General features: G+C 40.2%; 1 protein-coding gene across 2 annotated transcripts in view; it reads left to right on the forward strand.

The window, feature by feature from the left end:
* Positions 1 to 26,519, forward strand: part of LOC126354257 (coiled-coil domain-containing protein 22 homolog) — a 184,320-nt gene extending 157,801 nt beyond the window's left edge. For both annotated transcript variants that reach the window (XM_050003775.1, XM_050003774.1), the window contains exon 11: positions 23,625 to 26,519. In XM_050003775.1, the coding sequence (XP_049859732.1) occupies positions 23,625 to 23,756 (132 nt within the window). In that variant the 3' untranslated portion in view covers positions 23,757 to 26,519. The remainder of the gene's footprint in view (positions 1 to 23,624) is intronic.
* The last annotated feature ends 202 nt before the right edge of the window (positions 26,520 to 26,721 follow it).

Below are 26,721 nucleotides of genomic sequence, written 5' to 3' on the forward strand. Positions count from 1 at the left end.
CCAGAACAGGTGAAGGCAGGATTTCTTCGACTAAACGTCCGGTCTTATGGCCCAAACCCAATAAGCTGTTTTAAGTGCCAGCGTTTTGGGCATACAACTATAGGGTGTAAGGGAGAACTGATGTATGGCAACTGTAGTAAGGCTGCCCATGATGGAATTGACTGTTCGTCGCCTGTCAGATGTATAAACTGTTCTGAAAGCCACCCTGTTTGGAGTAGGGACTGTAGAATCTTCCTAGAGGAACGTAAAATACAAGAAATAAAAACAACTAAGCGTATCCCCTACAGTCAAGCCAAAAAGATCTTTAAGGCCATGCAGCCCCCCACATTCGTTACGTCCTTTGCTTCCATTGTTCAGAAGCCGCCTCTGAAGGTTGATGCATCTACACAGACGGAGGTTGTTAGTGTAGGCACGAACACGTGCACATGTCAGTGCACTTGCAAGGCAGCAACTGTATCAGAGCCTGTAACCCCTCCTAGAACAGCAGCGAAAGGTACAGTAGCTAACACTGAAGAGCCCCGGGCATCTCCGATTGCTGAGGCTGTTCCAAAGCCCAGCGTGGTGATAAACACCCCAGCTCCTGTTCCAGCAAAGCCCTCTAAACAAAGGAAAGCACATGTGAAGCAGCATCAACAGATTAAATCGGCTGGTAATCCTTCGGATTATGTTAATGTGGTCCCGCTAGACGCTTCATCAGACTCTTCCCCAGAGCTGATGGAGTTTGAGAATATGGGGCAATCATCTCGCCCCAAGACTGAGCCTCCACCCGCTGCAGTCTCCCCACCTCGGCGGAAAGAGAGGCAGAAAATACAACCACCGTGATGGCTCCCATACTACAATGGAACCTGCAAGGGTTCAGGACGCATGTGGAGGAACTACGTCTATTGATTCAGGATAGACCTATGTGTGTATGTCTGCAAGAGACAAATTTCAGTGAAACATACACCCCTGAACTACCTGGCTATGTCCTCCACAAAAAGGACGACCTGAGTGGACAGAGAGCTCGAGGAGGAGTAGGTATCTTCGTCAACACAGACTACCACTCCTTGCCTCTCTCCCTCACGACGGATTTACAGGCAGTTGAAATATTAGTCCATGTGCGTTATATGCAAACAGTATGTTCGCTTTACCTGCCCCCACATGATGTGCTTGACGAAGAGGCTCTCAGTGATCTTCTTACACAGCTCCCCCACCCCTTCATCCTCTGTGGTGATTTTAATGCACACAATATGCTTTGGGGCTCTGTGAGTACTTGCCCCAGGGGTAGAGCAATTGAGAGGCTTCTTCTGTCTACCAGTGCCCATTTGCTAAATACAGGTCAAAGCACGCATTTTTGCATTGCAACTGGGTCGTTCTCTGCCATTGATCTATCGCTTTGCTCTCCAGCCATCGCCCACACTGCTGCATGTGAAATAGTTGATGACTTACACGGCAGCGATCACTTTCCCATCCGGATTCACTTGCCACATACAGTGGAACTAGAAAGGAAACCGCCTCGATGGGTGCTCGGTAGAGCCAACTGGGCACTGTATAGTCAACTCGCCCAGTTTGAGCATCGGGTCAATGTCCAGGAATGGGTGGATCATATTACTGAAGTGATCCACCGCACCAGTGAAGCGTCCATCCCACAGTCCATGGGACAACCGAAGCGGCAGCCTGTCCCTTGGTGGAGCGACGAATGCCGCTGTGCAATCAGGGCTAGGCGGGCAGCTCTGCGTAGGTTCAAATGCCGGCCAACTGTAGAGAACCTTGCAGCTTTTCGGGTGGCGAGGGCAAAGTGTCATCGGATTATACGAGAGAGCAAGAAGAGGTCGTGGCAGCAATTCCTTAACACCATTAATCGCTCTACACGAAGTTCCATTGTATGGGAGACCATCAGGAGGATTTCTGGGAGAGGTGGGAGGTGCCCTATGGCTGCTATAATGTGGAATGGTAGTCTCCAAACGACCCCAGTCTATGGCGGCTCATTTTGCAGCTATTACTGCAACTGCCAGTCAGAATCCAGCTTTCCAGCCCCACAGAGTGGCTGCTGAGAGGAGCAGTTTTGACTTCTGCTCACCCAATACAGAAGAGTACAACTGCCCATTTTCCATGTGGGAACTGGATTCTGCATTGTGTGGAGCTCGTGATACATCACCTGGTCAGGATAGAATCCACTATAGCATGCTGCGGCACCTCACAGAGAGAAATAAAGAAATTCTCCTCCGACTTTTTAATCTAGTTTAGATGTCCGGTCACTTCCCTGACTCGTGGCATGAAGCAATTTTAATTCCTCTTTGAAAACCTGGGAAAGACCGCATGTGCCCGGGTAGTTATCGTAGTGTTGCCCTCACTAGCTGCGTGGGAAAGACCTTGGAGCGGATGGTCAACCACCACCTTGTCTGGATGTTAGAATCCAGACAACTCCTTAGTCGCTTTCAGTGTGGGTTCAGGAGGTATCACTCCACCTTTGATAACCTAGCCCTCCTGGAGGCGGCCATACACCAGCCTTTCCTGCACCAGCATCACCTGTTGGGAATAGTTTTTGACATTGAAAAGGCATACGACACTAGTTGGAGGCATCTTATCATCAGGCAGCTCCACGAATGGGGTTTTCGTGGATGTCTTCCCAATTTTATTCGGTCCTTCCTGTCGCCACATTATTTTCGGTACCGAGTCGGAGACGTACTGTCTAGTCGCTTTGAACAAGAGAACGGTGTCCCTCAAGGTAGTGTTTTAAGTGTGACGGTCTTTGCTATTGCTGTTAATAGTATTACGTCTGTTGTGAAAAGTCCTGTGCAGTATTCCTTGTTTGTGGACAATTTCTCTGTATTTTGCTCCTCTTCAAGCCTTGCAACGACAAGTCGTCAGTTGCAACTCACTCTCCGATGTTTGGATGACTGGGCACAGAAGAGTGGTTTTCAGTTTTCAACTGATAAGTCGGTGTGTGTTCTTTTTAACCGTTCTCGTTCCATTTTTGACTTGCCTGAGTTGAGGATGAGGGACACCGTTCTGAATTTTAAAGACACGGTGAAGTTTCTGGGCCTCACTTTTGATTCTAAGCTTACGTGGCTGCCACACATTAAGGAACTGAAAAAATGTCTCTTAAGGCACTGTCTATTTTAAAATGTCTTAGTCACCTCACATGGGGAGCAGACAGGACTTGTCCGCTCCGGTTTTACAGAGCCTTCGTGCGGTCCCGGCTTGATTATGGATCACGGTGTATGGGTGTGCAAGACCCACTTATTTGAAGCTGTTGGATGTGGTGCACCATGAGGGGATTCGGTTGGCCACTGGGGCGTTCGGAACGAGCCCCATACCGAGCCTGTGTGCAGAGGCAGGTGAACCGCCACTTCACCTCTGGCGGCGTCTACTAATGGTGCGCCAGGCCTATAAAACATTATCCACACCATACACGCCTGCATACGACACTGTTGCTCGGCCTCCACTGGAAAGGCTTTTTCGCAACCGGCAACGAGCAACAAGGTCCTATGGAATTCGTGCAAAGGATTGCATTTTAGAGATGGGTGTGGCCGGTTTTAATGTTTCATGTCGAGGTTGGAGCAGATACCCACCTTGGCTCCTCCAGAGGCCCAGACTGATTTTAGATTTGGCAAATTTTAAGAAAGACAGTACATCAAATTTTACTTTCAAGTCTTTATTTTTTAACATTTTAGATAGGCATCATGATTTTACAGTAGTATACACTGATGGATCCCAACAGGGGGATTTTCTTGGCTGCTCAGTAGTGTTCCCCGAACGTGTCATCATGATTCGCCTTCCCCGGGAATACACTGTTTTTTCCGCAGAACTTTACGCGATCCTGAAGGCACTGGAGCAGATACGGTGTACTCAGGGCAAAAACTTTCTAATTTGCTCTGACTCAATGAGCGCATTACAGTCACTGCAGAACCTGTACCCAGCGGTGAAGTTGGAACAGCTGATTTACGACCAACTGTACATCCTCAAACGACAGGGTAAGCAAGTGTCCTTTTGCTGGGTGCCAGGGCATGTGGGCATACAGGGAAATGAACAAGCTGATAGAGCTGCCAAGGACACCTGCAGATTACCAGAGGTGACACAATGTTCTATTCCTTTGCAAGGTATTGTTTCTGTGCTGTGGCGGAAGTATATGCAATTGTGGGAGGAGGAATGGCTGGCGGTGAGGGAAAATAAGCTGCAATTGGTGAAACCTACCATCCAGCCGTGGTGTTCCTCCTGCCGGTCACCTAGGCGTGACGAAGTGCCCCGTACACGTCTTCGCATAGGACACTGTCCCCTTACGCATGCCTTCTTACTATGGCGAGAGGAACCCCCGCTGTGTGATGCCTGTGGCGTACGAATCACTGTACGCCACATTTTAGTTGAGTCTGATTTATATCATTCTGTCAGGGCGGAAGTTAATATTAGTGGGGATCTGCCCTTGATTCTAGCCGATGATGAGGCGAGTGTCAAGAAAGTTTTAAGGTACTGTGATGTTTCTGGCCTTCAGCCAAAAATTTTAAGTTGGAATTTTTAGTGTGTTGCTGAGTGGCTTACCACTCCTTTTTATACTTGTAATAGGCCAGTTCCAAACATGTGCTATGTGTTTCATTTTAACCCTTTCACCTACATTCTCTTGCAGTTATCCTCCTTATGTGCTGCATTCCACTTTGCAACTGTTGACGTGCAAACTGCCTATGTAGCCTTTCACCTTTAATTTTAGTCCTGTTTTAGCACTTGCTGCATTTTAGTGGCACTTGTCCGTTGTTGTTTCCGTTCGGGCGCTAAAGACTACACTGTTGAGCCCATATCCACCATATCCATCCATCCAGAGCTGGTTGTGAGTTTCTGAGGAAGTGTTGGGCAATGACTGACTAGAACAGGGGGAAGGGAATGCAGTAGAAGATGAAGGGTAGCTTTAAGAGATGAAATAATGAAGGCAGCAGATGAAACAGGTAAAAATAGAAGGCCTAGTAGAAATCCTTTGAATAACACGAGATCATGAATTTAATTGAAGACAGCAGAAAATACAAAGATGCTGGAAATAAAGCGAGTGAAAGGGAATACATATGTCTATAAAATGAGATTGACAGGAAGTGCAAAATGGCTAAGCAGGAATGGCTAGAGGACAAATGTAAGGATTTAGAAGCATATTTCAATAGGGGAAAGACAGATACTGTCCACAGGAAAACGAAAGAGGCCTTTGGAGAAAGGAGAAGCAGCTGTGTGGCTGTTGAGAGCTCAGATGCAAAACCAGCCCTAAACAAAGAAGGGAAAGCCAAAAGGTGGGAAGAATATGTAGAGAGTTTATACAAGGAAGATGAGCTTGATGACAGTATTTAAGAAAGGAAAGTGGGCTGAGATGAAGGTGAGATGGGAGATATGATAGTACGAGAAGAATTTTACAGAGCTCTGAAAGATCTAAGCCGAAACAAGGTCCCAAGAGTAGAAGACATTCCATCAGAACAACTGGGAGGGCCTGTCATGACAAAAAGGCTTGCAAGATTTATAAGACAGACAAAATGCCCTTAGACGTCAAAATAATATAATAATTGCAATTCCAAAGAAAGTGGGTTATAACAGGTGTGAAATTTAGCGAACTATCAGCTCAGTAAGTCATGATTTCAAAATACTAGCATGAATTCTTTACAGTAGAATCAAAAAGCCCTAGAAGCCGACCCCGGGGAAGATCATATTGGATTGTGGAGAAATATAGGAACACGTGAGGTGACACTGGTCCTACGACATAGTTTAGAGGATATGTTAAGGAAAGGCAAACCTACATTTATAGCATTTGTAGGCTTAGTCAGATTTTAGCAATGTTGAGTGGAATATTCTCTTTGAAATTCTGAAGATAGCAAGGATTAAATAAAGTGAACGAAAACCTGTGTACAACTTGTACAGAAACCAAATGCAGTTATAAGCGTTCTAGGCATGGAAGGGAAGCAGCGGTTGAGAAGGGAGTGCAACCGGGTTGTAGCCTCTTTCTTATGTTATTCAATCGGTACATTGAGCAAGCAGTAAAGGAAACAAAAGAAAAAATTGGACTAGGAATTAAAGTTCAAGGAGAAGAAATAAAAAGTGGAGGTTTGCCAATGAAATTGAAATTCTGTCAGAGACAGCAAAGGATTTGGAAGAGCAGTTGAACGGAATGGACAGTGTCTTGAAAGGAGGATATAAGGTGAACATCAACAAAGCAAGACAAGGGTAATAGAATGTAGTTAATTAAATCAGGCGATGCTGAGGGAATTGTATCAGGAAACAAGGCACTTAAAGTAGTAAGTGAGTTTTGCTATTTGGACAGCAAAATAACTGATGAGGGCTGAAGCAGAGAGGATATGAAATATAGACTGGCAATGTCAAGAAAGATGATTTTTGCAGATGATATGGTGATATGGGGTGATAAAGAGGTAGATGTACAGTTACAGCTTGATGCGTGGAAGGAAATAATGAAAAGGTATGGATTAAAAATAAATAAAGATAAGAGTGAAGTAATGGTATTTGGAAGAGAGAAAGGAATCAATGGAAATATTACCTTGAATGGAGAACCCCTCAAGGTGGTAGAAAGTTTCACTTATTTAGGGAGTGAAATATCTAGGGATGGAAGAATAACTAACGAAATTAATAGGTTACAGAAGGGAGGGAATTTCTACCAAACAATAAAACATCTGATTTGGAATAAAGAGGTTTCAGAAAGAGCAAAACTCCTTATGTATAAGAATTATTACATCCCTATTGTCACCTATGGTGGAGAAACATGGACCATGACAGAAAGGGACTGGAGCAGACTTCAAGCAGGGGAAATGAAATTTCTCAGAGCAGTTAAGGGAAAAACAAGAATGGACAGAGTAAGGAATGTAGAGATTAGAAAGGACCTCAAACAAGAAAGTATGAGAGAAGAAATTGAAAGATGGTATGGGCATGTTAAGAGGATGCATGGGCAGAGACTCCCCAAAATTATGGAAGAACTAAAGATGGATGGGAAAAGACCTAGAGGGCGCCCAAGAACACGGTGGAAAATGGGAGTGAGAATATCTGTTGAAAGGAGAGGTGTGACCTGGCAGCAAGTGGAGGAAGAAAAGTGGTGGGAGGACTGAGCCAAATGGAGAGGACTCGTCAGCACCCACCCGGCAGTAGCTGGAGCGGGATTCGGATATAGATAAAATGTCAAGAAAAGTATTTCTGAAGAAGAGAAATTTGTTAACATCGAGTATAGATTTAAGTGTCAGGGAGTCGTTTATGAAAGTATTTGTATTGTGTGTAGCCATGTATCGAAGTGAAACGTGGATGATAAATAGTTTAGACAAAAAGAGAATAGAAGCTTTTAAAATGTGGTGCTACAGAAAATGCTAAAGACTAGGTGGGTAGATCACATAACTAATGATGAAGTAATACTAACACGAATTCTTTACAGACGAATGAAAAAACTAGTAGAAGCTGACCTCGGGGAAGATCAGTTTGGCTTCCGTAGAAATGTTGGAACATGTGAGGCAATACTGACCCTACGACTTATCTTAGAAGAAAGATTAAGGAAAGGCAAACCTACGTTTCTAGCATTTGTAGACTTAGAGAAAGCTTTTGACAATGTTGACTGGAATACTCTCCTTCAAATTCTGAAGGTGGCAGGGATAAAATACAGGGAGCGATAGGCTATTTACAATTTGTACAGAAACCAGATGACAGTTATAAGAGTCGAGGGGCATGAAAGGGAAGCAGTGGTTGGGAAGGGAGTGAGACAGGGTTGTAGTCTCTCCCCGATGTTATTCAATCTGTATATTGAGCAAGCAGTAAAGGAAACAAAAGAAAAATTTGGAGTAGGTATTACAATCCATGGAGAAGAAATAAAAACTTTGAGGTTCGCCGATGACATTGTAATTCTGTCAGAGGCAGCAAAGGACTTGGAAGAGCAGTTGAACGGAATGGATAGTGTCTTGAAAGGAGGATATAAAATGAACATCAACAAAAGCAAAACGAGGATAATGGAATGTAGTCGAATTAAGTCGGGTGATGTTGAGGGTATTAGATTAGGAAATGAGACACTTAAAGTAGTAAAGGAGTTTTGCTATTTGGGGAGCAAAATAACTGATGATGCTCGAAGTAGAGAGGATATAAAATATAGACTGGCAATGGCAAGGAAAGTGTTTCTGAAAAATAGAAATTTGTTAACATCGAGTCTAGATTTAAGTGTCAGGAAGTCGTTTCTGAAAGTATTTGTATGGAGTGTAGCCATGTATGGAAGTGAAACATGGACGATAAATAGTTTGGACAAGAAGAGAATAGAAGCTTTCGAAATGTGGAGCTACAGAAGAATGCTGAAGATTAAATGGGTAGATCACATAACTAATGAGGAAGTATTGAATAGGATTGGGGAGAAGAGAAGTTTGTGGCACAACTTGACCAGAAGAAGGGATCGGTTGGTAGGACATGTTCTGAGGCATCAAGCGATCACCAATTTAGTATTGGAGGGCACCGTGGAGGGTAAAAATCATAGAGGGAGACCAAGAGATGAGTAGACTAAGCAGATTCAGAAGGACGTAGGTTGCAGTAGGTACTGCGAGATGAAGAAGCTTGCACAGGATAGAGTAGCACAAAGAGTTACATCAAACCAGTCTTTGGACTGAAGATCACAACAACAACAACAACAACAGCAACATTTTGTATAACTCCTCTTTAGTTTCTACAGTCAGGTTTGAGCACTTTATATATATATACAGAAGAGCAGGCCGTGTGGGGAAGGTCACCCAATAACCAGCTTGGTAGCCATTGCATGTGGGGAGTCATCATGTAGCTGTATAGTGGTAGCCCTCTGACTACAGAAGGATCACATTATTAATGCCCAAACTATCTCTCTCTGTGTGTGTGTGTGTGTGTGTGTAGCAGCATCTGGGTAGGTGCCACACTGCATCTACATTCATTTAGACTGCCAAGCAGGCCTGAAATCTCTCTCGGTCCTTGCAGTGAGGTCCACGATCATTGCAGAATGCCATGAAGTTCTTGTGAGGCTAGGGTAAAGCACAACTGGGTAAACCTGCTTGCGTCCCTGATCACTTGGGAATCTGTGACAATGGACAATCTGCTAGGCTGGCCAGGACAGGTGCAATGGCTCCATTTATTGGACTGGAACCTTCCCTAACAATCAATAAGGCAATGGTAAAATTGAAACTATATAGTTGCATCAGGAGGCAAAAAAACTAGCTAATGAGGCTAAAGTCAAGTTCCAAAAGAAATTCTGAAATCCTGGGCTGGAACAAGAAGCAGATTAAACTCTCAGACTAATGACCAGCCATGGAACCTACACCTTCACATGATGGGTATTGAGAAAGAAACTACTAAGTGTAGATGCTGTGGTTAGGAGGATGAAACTGCACCACCTTTATCCTTCCAATTAAATCATTGCAGGCCAAATGAGAATATTCATATCTTTAATTCCTGAAGACATTGCGCCAGAGAACTAGTAGAGTGTGTGTACTATTCTTCAATGGTACCAGCTGGCTTAACGAGAATCACAGGTAGAGAAATCTTTCAGTAAATTCAGTTCTGGTGCTGGTAGTTGACAGTCAACAGGACCAAGCAACAGTTGTATTTTTTTTAATTTTTTTATATTTTTGACTTTAGCCTCATTAGCTAGTTTTTTTGCCTCCTGATGCAACTATATAGTTTCGATTTTACCATTGCCGTGTCAACTCTTATTTTGGTCATTACGTGGTTTTGTTCAGTTAAAATAGCTATGTCATTTAGATTTAAATTTCATCAAATATATGCTAGTGAAGACATACGTAATTATTGTTTTTATGAAAATTGCCTGTGAGTTGAGGAGCAAATGTGATAAACATGCAGTATTTGTATGTTGTTCTCAATGCCATGTTTATTGTTTTCCGTGTTTTTATGACACTTATCACTCTGACTTGAGTAAAACTACATCTGTGGCTTAAAACAGTGGACACAGTCTGAAAAAAAGAGTTTGATTTTTCACTTTTGCCCTAAAATTTAATTTGTGTAGTTATTTTTTTAAAATTTAAACTATATTTATTAACTATCTTTTACAACTATCCCCATGAACCATGGACCTTGCCGTTGGTGGGGAGGCTTGCGTGCCTCAGCAATACAGATGGCCGTACCGTAGGTGCAACCACAATGGAGGGGTATCTGTTGAGAGGCCAGACAAATGTGTGGTTCCTGAAGAGGGGCAGCAGCCTTTTCAGTAGTTGCAGGGGCAACAGTCTGGATGATTGATTGATCTGGCCTTGTAACACTAACCATAATGGCCTTGCTGTGCTGATATTGCGAACGGCTAAAAGCAAGGGGAAATTACAGCCTTAATTTTTCCCGAGGGCATGCAGCTTTACTGTATGGTTAAATGATGATGGCGTCCTCTTGGGTAAAATATTCCGGAGGTAAAATAGTCCCCCATTCGGACCTCCGGACGGGGACTACTCAAGAGGACGTCATTATCAGGAAAAAGAAAACTGGCGTTCTACGGATCGGAGCGTGGAATGTCAGATCCCTTAATCGGGCAGGTAGGTTAGAAAATTTAAAAAGGGAAATGGATAGGTTAAAGTTAGATATAGTGGGAATTAGTGAAGTTCGGTGGCAGGAGGAAAAAGACTTCTGGTCAAGTGAATACAGGGTTATAAATACAAAATCAAATAGGGGTAATGCAGGAGTAGGTTTAATAATGAATAAAAAAATAGGAGTGCGAGTAAGCTACTACAAACAGCATAGTGAACTCATTATTGTGGCCAAGATAGACACGAAGCCCATGCCTACTACGGTAGTTCAAGTTTATTTGCCAACTGACTCTGCAGATGATGAAGAAATTGATGAAATGTATGATGAGATAAAAGAAATCATTCAGGTAGTGAAGGGAGACGAAAATTTAATAGTGATGGGTGACTGGAATTCAAGAGTAGGAAAAGGGAGAGAAGGAAACGTAGTAGGTGAATATGGATTGCGGCTGAAAATGAAAGAGGAAGCCGCCTGGTAGAATTTTGCACAGAGCACAACTTAATCATAGCTAACACTTGGTATAAGAATCATGAAAGAAGGTTGTATACAGGGAAGATTCCTGGAGATAATAGACGGTATAAGGTAGATTATATAATGGTAAGACAGAGATTTATGAACCAGGTTTTAAATTGTAAGACATTTCCAGGGGCAGATGTGGACTCTGACCACAATCTATTGGTTATGAACTGTAGATTAAAACTGAAGAAATTGCAAAAAGGTGGGAATTTAAGGAGATGGGACCTGGATAAACTGACTAAACCAGAGATTATAGAGTTTCAGAGAGAGCATAAGGGAGCAATTGACAAGAATGGGGGAAAGAAATACAGTAGAAGAAGAATGAGTAGGTTTGAGGGATGAAGTAGTGAAGGCAGCAGAGGATCAAATAGGTAAAAAGACAAGGGCTAGTAGAAATCCTTGGGTAACAGAAGAAATATTGAATTTAATTAATGAAAGGAGAAAATATAAAAATGCAGTAAATGAAGCAGGCAAAAAGGAATACAAACGTCTCAAAAGTGAGATTGATAGGAAGTGCAAAATTGCTAAGCAGGGATGGATAGAACACAAATGTGAGGATGTAGAGGATTATCTCACTAGAGGTAAGATAGATACTGCCTACAGGAAAATTATTTTATTATCTTTTATTAATATTATAGCTTATACCACCACTTCTTCCTGAAATAGCACTATAAAATAAATAAATAAAAACAGCCACAACACCTGTATTCATAGCATCTTCTGTTTATTGAATAACAATTGCTTTGTACACTTCTGAAGATAGCCATGAGCTCAATTAATAAACTTACCTATAAATCAACATTTCAAGGAAAATATTGAAGATATATGATGATTTACATGTAGCACACAAATATAGATACTATGTATCACATGCAGAATTCTAGTTTTTACTGCAAATCTAAATTATTCTTAATTATTGTTTTTTTTGTAAAAGATGTTGTTGTTGTTGTCTTCAGTCCTGAGACTGGTGTGATGCAGCTCTCCATGCTACTGTATTCTGTGCAAGCTTCTTCATCTTCCAGTACTTACTGCAACCTACATCCCTCTGAATCTGCTTAGTGTATTCATCTCTTGGAATCCCTCTACGATTTTTACCCTCCACACTGCCCTCCAATGCTAAATTTGTGATCCCTTGATGCCTCAGAACATGTCCTACCAACCGGTCCCTTCTTCTTGTCAAGTTGTGCCACAAACTCCTTTAGTATTGGAGGGCAGCGTGGAGGGTAAAAATCGTAGAGGGAGACCAAGAGATGAATACGTTAAGCAGATTCAGAATGATGTAGGCTGCAGTAGGTACTGGGAGATGAAGACACTTGTACAGGATAGAGTAGCATGGAGAGCTGCATCAAACCAGTCTCTGGACTGAAGACAACAACAACAACAAAATTAAAGTAATCAAAGAAGATAGAATTTTCCGGAGAAAAGTAGGATAGGAATGCGGAAACAATTTAACTCGGACAGCCGGTGGTCGTCAATCACTGAATTTGTGAAGGGCACAAACCCTTCTGGGATCTTAAATCTTTTAATCATATCTGTATAGTATTATCCTGTATCATGGTCTATTAGAAATACTGTTTTTGGATGTGGTCCACTGTAACACAGAAAAAGTTTAGTCGTTTCCTTCTTTAAATTCGAGCTATGAAGAAAAATTAATATTAACACCCTGCCATCTGGCAACATCACAGTGGTGTTGTGCGTGAAATAGCAGTCAACAGCCTGCAACGCCACAGTGGCATTGTGAGCATAGTATGGCGCAATGGTCGGCAACAACACTTAAGTAACTTTTGTATATGTTGGTGTTTTGTTTAGGTAACAGGAAGTTACACACGTCAACAATTTTTTTGTTTTTATAAGTACTTGTGCCCTTTCATCATGGCATATGAAAGAAAGTAAAGCAGAATCATCAGAAGATAGTGGAATATGTCCTAGAAGAATTCGGCGAATGCTATAGTTGCCAATTGATTCGGATGAATCAGGTGAAGAAGACAGTGCATAGTGGTCAGACTTTGATTTACTGAGGACCAGTAATAAAATTGAAGCATCTCTGGGTCCAAACATATTTCCCAAAGATACGCTAAGCGTCGATGATATAGTAGAATTATATCTTGGGAACAATGTACTTGAATATATTAGCAACGAAACCAACAAGTACTACAGCCAAATTTGCAATAAAAGGAAACCGGATTTTAAAAAATGCCAAATTTGTCGATGTTACAGGATCTGAACTCAGAAAATGGTTTGGGTTTGCTATCCTTATGGGAACTGTAAAAAAAGCAAGGATCGATGATTATTGGTCAACGAATCCCGTGATAGACAAACTGATATTTTGCAAAATGTTGTCCCACAATAGATTCAGACAAATATTATCATGTTTACATTTTTCCAACAACAACAACAACAACAACAACAACAAAAAACCACATAATGCCAACTGGCTTTTCATAGTGTAATTCGTAATTGATTATTTTTCCAAAAAGTATAAAGAAATGTTTAATCTCAGTCAAAACATCACAATTTATGAAGGAATGATACCGTGGCGTGAACGAAGAAATTTTAAAGTTAAGAATGTGTCGAAAATTACGAAGTATGATGTACTTATTCGGATGCTGTGTGATTCGAGTACAGGATACATTTCCTCATTCAAGGTATATTGCGGCACTGGATAGCCTTTAGCAAAAACAGTGATGGAACTATTGACACCTTTTGATGGAAAGTGACATCACCTCTGCATGGATAATTATTATAACAATGTAGAACTTGCAGAGAAGTTATTTGAAAAGGAAAAATAGAGTTTGTGGAATGATATGGGAAAATAGAGGATTACCAGAAAAATTAAAGCGTGCAAAAGTCAATGTGTTTGAAGCTTGTCATCAACAGAAAGGTGACAAGCAGCCAGCGATGAGCCAAGTAATCCAAATGAGCGATGCTGGCACCAAGCAAATAAATTTGTGGAAGGAAAGTGTTAATACCAAATCATTCATTTTAAAGTTTGGCCCAACAGCCTTATCATTTAAAATTCGGACACCCCCCCCCCCTCGCCTCTCTTCTCTCTCTCTCTCTCTCTCTCTCTCTCTCTCTCTCTCTCTCTCTCTCATTTTCTTTCTTTTTTGTGTGTATGTGTGTGTAATCAGATTCACTGGTGAATTGGTCCATGTTAAACAATTTTAACAAGGACTCTCCTATAAAGGTTTTGTTCATAATTTTTACAGGAGATATTCCTGTTGACCTATGCAGTAATCCATTCAACATTTTTTGAAATTCCAGCACTAGTTGTGTCCAGGTAGTGTGCCTCATAGAACAGTATGTTTTACACAACTGTCCTAATTCCTTCATAACACGTTCACAAGGATTAGTTTCTGGACTATAATTGGATACAGTTACCTCTTTTAATTGTAATTCCTCTCAGAAAACCATCTTGTCTTATCTTTTCATTCTTGGATAGTCTAGTTGCCCCTTCATGCTCAAGCCACTGCCTAGCCGCGATGCCAAAACTTAAAAGACCCTGCTCACAACAGTTGCAGCTGTTTACTTGCCATTACACCTTGCCGTTTTCTTGTATTCCTCACTCCCATTTAATGTCTGTACATGCGAAATCAAACACCCCTGTGCAGTATATGTTCCATGACTTACACCCTACTTAATATTATTTTGTCACTATCATCATTCCTTGTACTACACAAGAAGGGTGAAATGTTGTTACCTAAATGGCATGTAACACTTCAGGGGTCTGCATACTGCATGTGGATGCAGGAGGAGCTGCCTGCAGATGATGAACAGCTGAAGATGCTGTTGGCCACAGTCAGCTGTATGGAAGCTGCTGCCTCAGAGTGTAGTGATGTTGGAGGAAGTGGCATTCACATGGAACACCTCAGGTATAACTTGTGTCACTCACGGCTCTGCTTCAGAGGTACCTTCCAGCCTGCCTGACATTGGGGGATCTACATTCACTGCTGAGTGAGTGAAAGATTGTAATGTGATTGCGTCACTTGAGGCAGAGTCTCAGTGTTAGGACATTCACCCTGTGAGTGGACTGGTGGCTGCTCATTCAGCAGAGTTTGAGGAGGCTTACAGGGAGAGGGGTTTGCTAGGTGTCAGGAGCTCCAGTGTTAGCAAGTTTTGGTTCATGTTGGCATCAGTGATGCATGTCGCTAGAGTTGTGACGCCATCCTCTGGCCACATGGGTGACTGGCAGAAGTGGTAAAGACTACTAGCCTCAATCATGGGCTGAAAGCAGAGCTTACAGTTAGCAGTATTGCAACCAGAAATGATTTGTGTCCTTTTGGTTTGGAGTGGCTCTGTCAATTCTGTAATGGTACAGCTACAGACTTCTGGACCTAAGTTGTGGGTAGTAGAACTGTAGGATTTGCTTAGATAGGTGAGGGGTCCACTACACAGAGGAAGCATCTACTCAGGTAACAGACTACTTTTGGAGTGCTTATTTGAGTTGAGTGACTGTGAGACAGTTTGAGGTTCGTTAGTTGATATGCAGAGAACAGAGAGAGATAGTATACAAAGTAAAGACACTTCAAATGTCAGCACATTAACAGTAAACTGTCAAAGCATTCATAACAAAACCCTTAATTTACTGCCCTCCAGGAACCCTGTCACTACTTGGAACCGAAATTTGAATAAAACCTGAAGTAGAGATCTCTGAAATATTTAATGAGAAAAGACAGATTAAATGCTGTAGGAGGGAGAATGTCCATTGCAATCGATAAAAATATTGTCCCTGTTGAGGTCGAAATTGAGTCTGACTGCAAAGGTATTTGGATGAGGTAACTGGCCTAGGTGAATGCAACTTTTATCTTTCACAGGCAAGTGCTCAGGAGAGCTTCTGTAAAGTTTGGAAGGTAGGGGACGAGGTACTAGCAGAACGAGGTACTGGCAGAAGTAAAGCTGTGAGGACAGGGCGTGAGTCGAGCTTGGATAGCTCAAATGGAAGAGCACTTGCCCACGAAAGGCAAAGGTCTCGTGTTCAAGTCTCGGTCCAGCACACACTTTTAATCTGCCAGGAAGTTTCATATCAGCACACACTCCAACGCAGAGTTAAAATCTCATTCTGGCAACTTTATCATCAGATTTTTTTACCAGCTGCCAGATTCCATTGTAAAAGTTATAGAATCATTCAAAGAAAGTCTATTCTTGGTAATGCTGAAGTACACCAATCATGCAATATTAGTTAGACGTGACGTTAACCTACAGAGTATAGACTTGAACATCTATGGTTTCACTGCAGGCGATATTGACACACAGTTTTGTCAAGTAGCTGTGAATAGATAATCTGAAAAAATGTCTTCAGCAGCTAGTTCAACAACTTACATGCAGTGGAAATGTTTTGTACCTTGTTGCTACAGGTGGGCCTGATCTTATTGACAGTGTCAGTATAGAGACAGGAATGAGTGATAATGGTGTCATAATGACAGTGGTTACTAAAGAAAATAAATCCATGGAGAATGATAGGAGAATTTTCATGCTGGAAAAAGCAGAGAAGCAGCTGTTAGAATCCTACTTAACACAATGAACGAACATCATTTAGTTCAAATATGTTGGGCATAGAAGAATTGTGGCAAAACTTTAAACTTATTGTAAATTGCATTCTGGAGAAATATGTGCTGAATAAGTGTGTTACGAATGTAAATATCCAATGTGATTTAATAACAAAATGTGGAAAATTCGAAGGAAGTAGTTATTGCTGCATTCTCACTCCAAAAAGGAATGCAGAGATGTTGACAAACAGATATTAGTAAAAATACCTGCATCTATAAAAAGATCTGTGTGAAGCATACTACTACTTCCACCATAAAATTTGAGCTAAAGTGCTTGCTAAGAATGTGAGAATATTCTGGTCCTATGTAAAATCATTAAGTAAGTTTGATGGATTCTGTTTAGTCATTTGTTGACGAGTCTTGTGTGGCAATAGAATACAGCAAAAGGGAAGCTGAAATTTTAAATTTAACATTCAAACAATATCATTCACATAGAAGGATCGTACAAACATTCCATAGTTTGACCATTGCACAGATTCTGTTATGTGACTACCTCTGTTAGAGCTGCTCTCCTAGTCTTAATGTAATTTGGGTTAATGACAAGTTTGAAATTACAAGTGATGCACTGCATTAGTTAATTTGATGGTTTCCCCATTTATTAACACACAAATTATTACAATGATCAGCTGGTACACGATAATTTATATAGTATATTTGTCTCAGGTTACTATGTACATTCCATTTTGAAAGATTTGGCCATGAACACACATATTCAGTATTCTTTAGCTATACAGTTCTGACAGAAAACCAACATAATTTATGTTCATTTGCATATTCAGTACACATGTAAGCTCTTCACATTTGGGTTGCTGATCACAACCTGATGGTAATACTAATTGGAAATGTTGACATTGAAACTACTGCAGACTACCTCATCAAAATCTCACAAAGATGTTTACACGTACAGGGGTGGGGCAAAAAGATGAAGATGGAAACATCACAAAAAATGCGTGCTTCAACAGAAATGCAGATGCTAGCCAAGCCTGAAGGTTGCACTGTTGTATTTGACTACAAACAGCACCTGTACAATGTCCTCAATACATTGCAGCTGTCAGTCATGGTTATAACAGTGTTCTATTTATTCGTGAGTGCATTATGTTGGAGCTAAGTGAATTCAAACAACAGCAAATTGTTGGTCCTTGTATGGTAGGTACTTCTGCAACCTAGGTGGCCAAAGTGTTAGATGTATTCACTGTACTGAAGATCTATACCACATACAGGGAGGGCAGAGAAATATGACCCACGAAGTCACAACGTGAACGAAAGTTTATGGTGATTGATTGTGACAGATGGCCATTGAAGAGCATTGACATGAAAATTAAGAGGATGGCAGTTTCAAAAGTCAATGCAGCACTGAAACAACGTGGTACAAGTTCCATAAGAAGTGTGAGTTGCAATTCCAAACACCAAACACCATTCATCAGTGATGCCTAGAAAGAAAAAAGTGGTAATGAACCCATAAATTCTGGACTATGGAGCAGTGGAACAAAGTTGTTTTGTCAGACAAGTCTTGTTGCACACTGTTTCCAAGTTCTTGTCAAGATTATGTCCCAAGAGTGGAACATGGTGAGGGTTGGGCAATGGTTTGGGCAGCCATATTGTGGTAATTGTGGTACTCCATGGCCCCCATGGGTACTCTGCAAGTTCACATTACTGCCAAAGACTATGAGACTATTTTGACTGATCAAGTCCATCCCATAGTTCATTGTTCGTGTCCTAGTGGTGACACTGTGTTCAAAGTCGAGTGGTCCCCTGCATAGACAGTTCTCATCATCTAGGACAGATATTGTGAGCTCAAGGATGAATTGTCACATCTCCCCTGGCGACCACAGTTACCAAATCTCAGTAGTATAGAGCTTTTGTGGTCTAATTTTGAGAGAAAGGTGCATGGCCACTGTCCACCTCCATCATCGTTACCTCAACTTGACACTATTGTGCAGCGAGAATGGTATACAGTTCCCTTTAAAGCCATATGGAACTTTCACATATCCATTCCAAGATATCTGGAAGCTGTTTTGAATGACAACAGGTTTCCTGCACTGTATTAGGCATAGTAATGTGTTATATTTTCGGTGTTTTCGTACTTTTGTTCACCCCATGTGAATGTTTGCATTTTGATAACTAACCCGGTCAGACTAAAGAATTGTTCATATGTTGGTTGCTAAATGAGAACTGGCTTTAATACTTATATATTTGCATGTTGATAACTAAACATGTACTGCCTGAAGGATTGTTCAGGAAAACTATTTATAGAAAAGTCTGTGACTAATTCAAATTTGTGATTACATTTTGATTTATAATGAGGAGAAGGAGCAAAAATAGCAGATATGGAATTACAATGAACCATGGAGTAATACAATTTAACTGTCTGTTGGATAACTGAAAACTTTACAAAATTATAATTATGTGGACTATATTGTGAATACCATGTACATTTCCACATGGAGTCAAGATTCTTGCATTTTTGAAATAATTACATTTAAAATTGGAACATGGTGGAAGACAAAACTTTAATAATTAATAACTTTCAAAGTATGGCATTTGCTAAGTAGAGAGGCTGGTGTCTTTAACTTGAAGTATAACACTTCAGTCAGAACTCCTTGTTAGCGCACTTCGACTGATGAGCACAGCAGTTAAGTCCCATAGTGCTCAGAGCCATTTTGTTAGCCCATTTCAAACCCTGTTTCCATGTGTTTGTGGAACATCTTAAATTGTAGACATCTTAATATCAAAATACCTTCCAAGTACTTAACTGACCTGTTGTCGTCAATAATTGGGAAATTACATTGTGAGTAATAAATCTTCACAATTCTCTGATTGAGTAATAAAGTAGCTAATCAGTGGAATAATCACAATGTGTCATTCATAAAATGAGATGAAATAAAGAAGAAACATGTAATTACTGTCAGGAATGATATAACAAGAAGTACATGGTTCCAACTTACTCTGTTACAGCTTATGTATGTAATACATAGAAGAGGGAATCCTTGGCACTGAGAACCAGCTAAAATATTTGAAAACAAATAAATCAGCAGGTTTGGATTGAATTGCAGTTCAGCTACAAACGGAGTACTCTTTGGCATAGGGCCTGTACTAAGCTAGAATTTATGGCAAATCTAGTGCCCATTGCAAAGTCCCAGGTGACAGGAAGAAAGAGTAGGCGGTGACTCCTGTAAGTGAGGAGAATAAAATAATTGACTTGCAAATTACAGGCAAATATCCTTAACATTGCTTTGTTGGAGAATTCTTGAGTAATTTGTAAGTTCAAATATAATAAATTTTCCTGAGACAGAAAAGCTTTTGTCCATAATATCAATAGAGATTTAGAAAGCGTCACTTATTTGAAACTCGTCCTGCCCTTTTATCGCTTGATGTCATGCAACCTTGTTTGAAGGACATTGCACAGGTTCCATATTTATAGATTTCTGGAAAGTGTTTGACAGAGTGGCCCACTGCAAATTGATAAAAAAGGTCTCAGTATACAGAATATGTTCTCACATATGTGATAGGACTGCTGTTGTTCTCTATATACATAAACACACTGACTGTTTAAAATCCAGGGTGGAATAATGCAATATTATGAAATGGATAGATTACTACTCATCATCTAGCATAGATGCTGAGTCACAGCTAGGCACAAGGGGGGGAGGGGGGGGGGGGAACTGTCAAATAAGTAAGCAAGCTTTCGGCCAAAAGGCCTTCATCAGAATTACATGAGACACTGCGCGCGCGAGCGGACGTGCACGCACGCGCGCGCACACACACACACACACACACACACACACACACACACACACGTTTTATCCCCTTAGTGGTTGAATTTCCTAAAAACACTGAGAAACCAAATACCAATTTTCGTAGTTCTAGCTTCAAAATTTCTTTAATAGTGACATACTTTCAGAAAGCCTTTCATCCCCTGCATCAATGCATTAGGAGTAGAATTTTGGGCAATCCTTTCTTAAATGATGCCTACAGTATAAGGTCCAGACCCTCTCCAAACTTCAAGATTCCATCCTTAGTGGTTTGGGCTGGATGATGCTGAGTCAGTGAATCAGTCTGACTCTTATTTCATTTCCTTAGGGGTTGAATTTCCAAAAAACAGTGAAACACGCATTTTTCAATCTCCAAACGAGAAGCCAAACACCAGTTTTCAAAGATTTAGCTTTAAAAATGCTTTCACAATAAAATACTCTCATAAAATGTTTCACTCCTTTTCCACCCCCCTTAGCGGTTGAATTTCCAAAAACAGTGACGTGTGTGTTATTTCTAACAGAGAAGTGAAATACGACTTTTCACAGATTTAGCTTCAAAAATGCTGGCACAGTGAAGTATTTCCATAAAAGCTTTCATCCGTCATTTCACCCCTGTAGGGGTTGACTTTCCAAAAACGGAGAAACATATTTTTTTATTTCTCAGAAGCCAAATCTAAATTTTCATAGATTTAGCTGTAAGAATGCTTTCATAATAAAGATTTTCATAAAAAAGTTCATTCCCTATTTCTCTCACTTTGCGTTCAGTTTCAAAAAGCACTGAAACATTATATATATATAATCAAGAAGTTAGATACCAATGTCCAGAGATGGAGCTTTAAAACTACTTTACTAGTTCTTTAATAATAATATATTTTCAAAAACAGCCTCCACCCACTATTTCACTCCAATAGGGTTAAATTTTCAAAAATGCTGAAACAAGTGTTTCTTTATTTCTGACAGAAAAACCATATTCTAATTTCGTAGGTCTAGCTTCAAAATTTCTGTAATGGAATGACAATTTTCAAAAAACCGTTCATCCCCTGTTTGACCACCTTAGAGATGGAATTTCAAAAAATCCCTCCTTACATAAGGCCTACAGTATAAGATCCACACCTTTGCCAAATCTCAAGTTTCTGTTCTTAGTGATAGAAACTAAGGATAGAAAGTTGAAAGTTGGAGAAGAGTTTCTATTCTTAGCACCACTGTGCTCTCCCCCATTAACCCTGGACCTTGCCAATGGTGGGAAGGCTTGCGTGCCTCAATGATACAGATAGCAATACCGTAGGTGCAACCAAAACCCAAAACAGAGGGGTATCTGTTGAGAGGCCAGACAAACATGTGGTTCCTGAAGATGGGTAGCAGCCTTCGCAGTAGTTGTAGGGGCAACAGTCTGGATGATTGATTGATCTGGCCTTGTAACATCAACCAAAATGGCCTTGCTGTGGTGTTATTGCAAACAGATGAAAGCAAGGGGGAACTTTAGCCACAATTTTTCCCGAAGGCGTGCAGCTCTGCTGTATGCATACAGCCTAAGGATGGCAGCAGATCTTATTTGCCCCAGTACCTCGTATGTTCCAGAGCTGATGGGGAAACTTTCATGACAATGAAGCCTCAGTTTTTTGTTGAGCATTTAGAGAACAAGTTTGGGGAGTTGGAGGTATTTCCAAAGTGAGATCTGTGTCAGTCTTGATCAAAACAGCACCCTCTGCCCAGTTATGGGGGTTACTCACTTGTGACAACCTGGGGGATGTTTCTGTAGCCGTCACACCCCATAAGAGCTTAAATATAGTCCAGGGAATCATATTTCACAGGGAACTTCTTTTGCAGTCTGACGAGCTTCGCACTAATTTAGAGTGGCGAGGTGTATGTTTTGTTTGGTGTATCCACCAGGGTCCGAAGGATAATCAGGTTGCCACCGGTGCCTTCATCGTGGCCTTTGTGGGTGATGCATTGCCTGAGAAGGTCAAAGTGATGGTCTACCGCTGTAATGTAAAGCCCTATATCTCTCCCCCGATATGTTGCTTTAAGTGCTGGAAGTTCAGCCATATGTCCTCCCGCTGTACTTCCAACATCATATGTCAACATTGTGGATGCACATCACATCCCAATACTCCATGTGCTCCGCCTCCCATCTGTGTCAACTGCGGGGAGCACCATTCGCCTTGCTTGCCAGACTGCAGAAAGAAAGGAAAATCATGGAGTGCAAGACCCTGGACCGACTGACCTACACTGAGGCTAAGAGAAAATTTGAACGCCTGCATCCTGTACGTATGACATCGTGTTATGCTGCCACTACAACAGTTCTGGCACTATCAGCCCTGCCAACCCCAGTCACCTCTCAGAGCCAGAAGACTACAACTGCCCCCTTGATGGTGGGGGGCATTTCCCTCCGTATTGCTCCTCCCGCCCCCCCCTCCCCCACACCCCTCCCACCCCAACCATGAGGAATGTTTGTCCCCACTTCTAAGCTGGAGAATCAGAAGTCTTCTTTGGCTTCTCTCACTAGTAAGGGGTCCCTTGGGTCATTCCCTTTTCAGGTTTCTGCTTGTGGGAAAGATGACACCCATCAGTGGCTGAAACATTCCAAGCTGCCTAGTTATACATAAGTACATGCCTGGGATGCTTGCACTGCCTGCCTCAGTTGGTTTATCGGTCTCCACCTTCAGTCAGAATATGTGCTGTATGATTTACATTAGTGAAACATTTTTAACAAAACTAATTATCATACTACAAAAGATTACTATGTAGGTACTTCTCATGGTAATTTACTTTATTCTGTACTATTGTAAGAAGCAATTATCTGCCATTGACCATAGGCCACCAGGCAAAGTAATGGATCACCACATGAGTCCTGTAGGTCAGCCTATTTTTTAACTGTTATGGGAGAAGGTTTAGTTTATATTTCTTTCCCAAGAATAGCTACATTTATTTATACATTGGAGTTTTTATGTCAAATTCTTACATGTCTCATCTAAATGGACTCAAATACATCCTTCATATATTTATGCAAAAGAATCAAAGACTAAGGTGTATGTATCCTGCCTTTATAATTGACCAATGGTGTGATGGAGTTAATCTGGTTTGAAGGGTCTTTCTCATTGCTGCATTTATACGAAAGCCATTGGTCACAATGGCTGTACTGATGCCAAAATGTCATCCATATGCATAGATGGTGCTTTATTGCTGCCAAAAAGTACTTGGTATTTAGAGCTGCAAGTGATTAAATTATGTTTTTTCTTTGATGTTTATTAAGTTAAAAATTATTTATAATTTTGTTGGAACTGTACAGCTTTTGTGGATAGATTTTTCATCTCATTTATTTCAAAAAACGTTTGACTTCCAGATAGAAACTGAAACTGCAAAGAATGTTGGATCCAATTTGGAGAGAGTTTCTGCTGACTTGCGACAGATGCAGCAAGAAAATGCTGCACTTACAGCACAACTGAAATCTAAAGCTCAAACAAATCAAGTTTGAAGTTGGTGCAACAATTCATATTTCGTGCATGTTAATAGCTCATGGTTAAGCTAGATGTAGAATAAAATTTATGATAATATTGATGCAATATGGTTTATTAAAAACTGCAGACTTTTTCCCCCAGTGCAAGTGTCTGCTCTATAGGCCAATTTGGTGACTGTCGAATTTCAGTAGAATCACATATAATTATTTGTTAAACAGAACTTTGTTTTAGACTGAAACATATTAGCAACATATGTCGTCACCTCATTGAGGTATTGTGATATATTACATCGTGATTGGGAAATGATGAAACATGTAAATATATAATTACAATAGTTACATACAGAATACTTGTAGAAAAAGTGCCTTATGGGAAATGCTGCTGTTTTCTTATTTGCAGAAATTGTTCTCTTGCAAACAGCACTTACAATTTTAAACGAATATAGGCAGTAGAAAATCAGTTTTTGTTACTGACTGTGCAACAGCTTTGTTGAAGTGTAATATTGTAAATTACCACATGATAACATTCACTTTCACATCACATTGCTTGTATGGTGCTTCTGTAATATAACTCCATTTTGTAATCAAGATTAAATAATATGCTTTCTGGCAGCTTTATTAGATTACTTTGTGAGAAGTGTGATTATGGATTAGTGTGTGGAAAATTATTGTGTAGGAAAGGGTATGGTGTTCAGCAGAAGAATAAGCCAGTACATGTGGTAGGTACAAGGCCTAAACAACCAGAAAAGGAAGATGAAAAGGTAGATGTGTGTATCTGATCAGCCCAAGAGAAGGAGATGCAAATTTTATATAGTGATCCTCAGGATTAGTGACTACAAATTTACCACAGTACCAGATGCCATAGAAATTTCAAAGTTGTTTCCCAGCCTTTTACACTGCATTCTCATATTTTTGCTACACAGCAGTCACAGTTTCTAGCACTGAAAGTGAAAGAAAGGCTATTCTTATATGGAAACATTTGGACATTTACAAAATGTTCTTATGTGTATTTATATCACGCTGTGGGAGGTGTTTCTGTCACAGAACATAATTAGGTAGGTGAATCATGTTAACAAGCAGCTAAGATAATGGAGAACTCAGCATTTAAGTACTTTTGTTTCCAAATATTATTAACTGGAATTATTTTCAACTGCGCAAATTGTGTAAAAGATTAATATAAATATCACTGTGTATGATTTACCATAAGAAAAATGTTTTGTTGGTGTAAATATTAGCTAATCTATTTTTTATTGGTTGGACTGATGAAATAATGTAATTTGAGTGTTTTTTGAAGTATTCTACAAAGTAATGTAAGAGTAATGAAGGGAGACTATGATAGATAATTCAGTACGTATCTAAAGAATTGTTGATGAGTTTTGAGTTTTCCGCAGCTAATGCACTATGTGCTACCAACTAAAACTTTGGGCATGGAATGCTTAGATTGAGAATTTGTGTTTTTAAAGGCATTAATGACAGAATTAAGTAACTTTTATTTGCTCAGGCAATACTGATTTTGCAGTTTCATATTACAGACTCACAAATTTCTTGTTCTCTAGGCAACTGAGAACTGAAATTTTCCTACCAAGGCATCAGCCAGTACTGGCATTGCTACTACCAGCTGAATCAGTGATCATGTTAATCAATTGCTGCTTGCATGTTTTATGATCTTGATTCTGTTGTTGCTGAACATTTTCTTGCCAGTGGGGGGAGCTGGGAGCTTTACTAACTAAGCCAATAAAGGGGGAAAAACCTTGTGACTCACTTGAACAATTGTTGTGATGGGGTAAATTATGATTTGATGTTTATATTCATGTTTTGATCATTTGTTTAGATAACTACTTTGTTATTTAGTATGATTTGAATTGTCTGTATTCAAAAAGCTATGATGCTAATTTATTCATACAAATAGTGGAATTTACTGTTCCAAACATTGCAGTGGGGTTGGGAGTCAGCTGTAAACAGCATGTAAATTATTCAATATTACACAAGCTGTCAGTGACATTTTAATGTGAGAGTTTCTGAAATGTGAAGCTATGAAAAACAAATGAATTGAAACTTTATGATGTAATTATATTTTCAGTTACTTGAATTTTACAGCAGACTGGGCTCTTCCAGTTAGGTGTTTTTGGAAGAGAATGGCCCACTAAAGTTAGTGTTTGTGATTGAGTTCACTTTTAAGTAGTCACTAACACAGAAAATCAGAATGGCTATTTTCAGTTTTAGTTAATGTGGTGGTGCAAGTAAGGAAAAAGTGAAAAAAGATGTGTAAGAGCAAATTTGCACCTAAATGCCTCAATTATGACAGCAGTTAATCATTTAATTCCCCATTTGTGTGGTCATAGCTTATGTATAAATACTTTCTTCATTCTGGCATATAACAATTAATCAACCAGTAATATTGTTCATGAAGTATTTGTGACAACAGTCGATTTATTCTGTGGTATGAAAGTGAATGAGAGAAGTTACAGATGAAAATGCTAAGTAATGTTGTGTGATATGCACCATTAATTGAAGTGTGTGTTTCTTAGAGCAAATTTTGTTATGGTTGAGTTGTAAATGATACATTCCTATGTAAATCATCTCTCTTCATTGATGGTAATTATGTTGTATGCTGCTATTTTGCTATAAATTTGTTAACATGTTGCAATATACATATCACATGTAATATTTATATACAGAAACATTGAGACGTCTGTAATTTGTTCTGGTGTGTTCTAATAAGGATGATATTTACATGCATGAAGAAGGGGAAACAATGTTCTCATAAGTGAACATGTATGAAAGTAGAGCATCTTGTGTATTAATGGTGTTAATTAGCAAGAGAAACTTCTTAATACACTGTCTCTTTATGAATAGTGGTCAGTATTGGTGAAATGTGGAATATGTACTCCATTTCTGCTTGTATTGGAAGTAATATACTAGATTTAAACTGACAAATTGAACATGTGTGAATGAGAGTCGTATTTTCATGTTTATTTGTTGC

The sequence above is a fragment of the Schistocerca gregaria genome, chromosome 3 (assembly GCF_023897955.1).
Source record: "Schistocerca gregaria isolate iqSchGreg1 chromosome 3, iqSchGreg1.2, whole genome shotgun sequence".
In the NCBI taxonomy this organism is placed as follows: domain Eukaryota; kingdom Metazoa; phylum Arthropoda; class Insecta; order Orthoptera; family Acrididae; genus Schistocerca; species Schistocerca gregaria.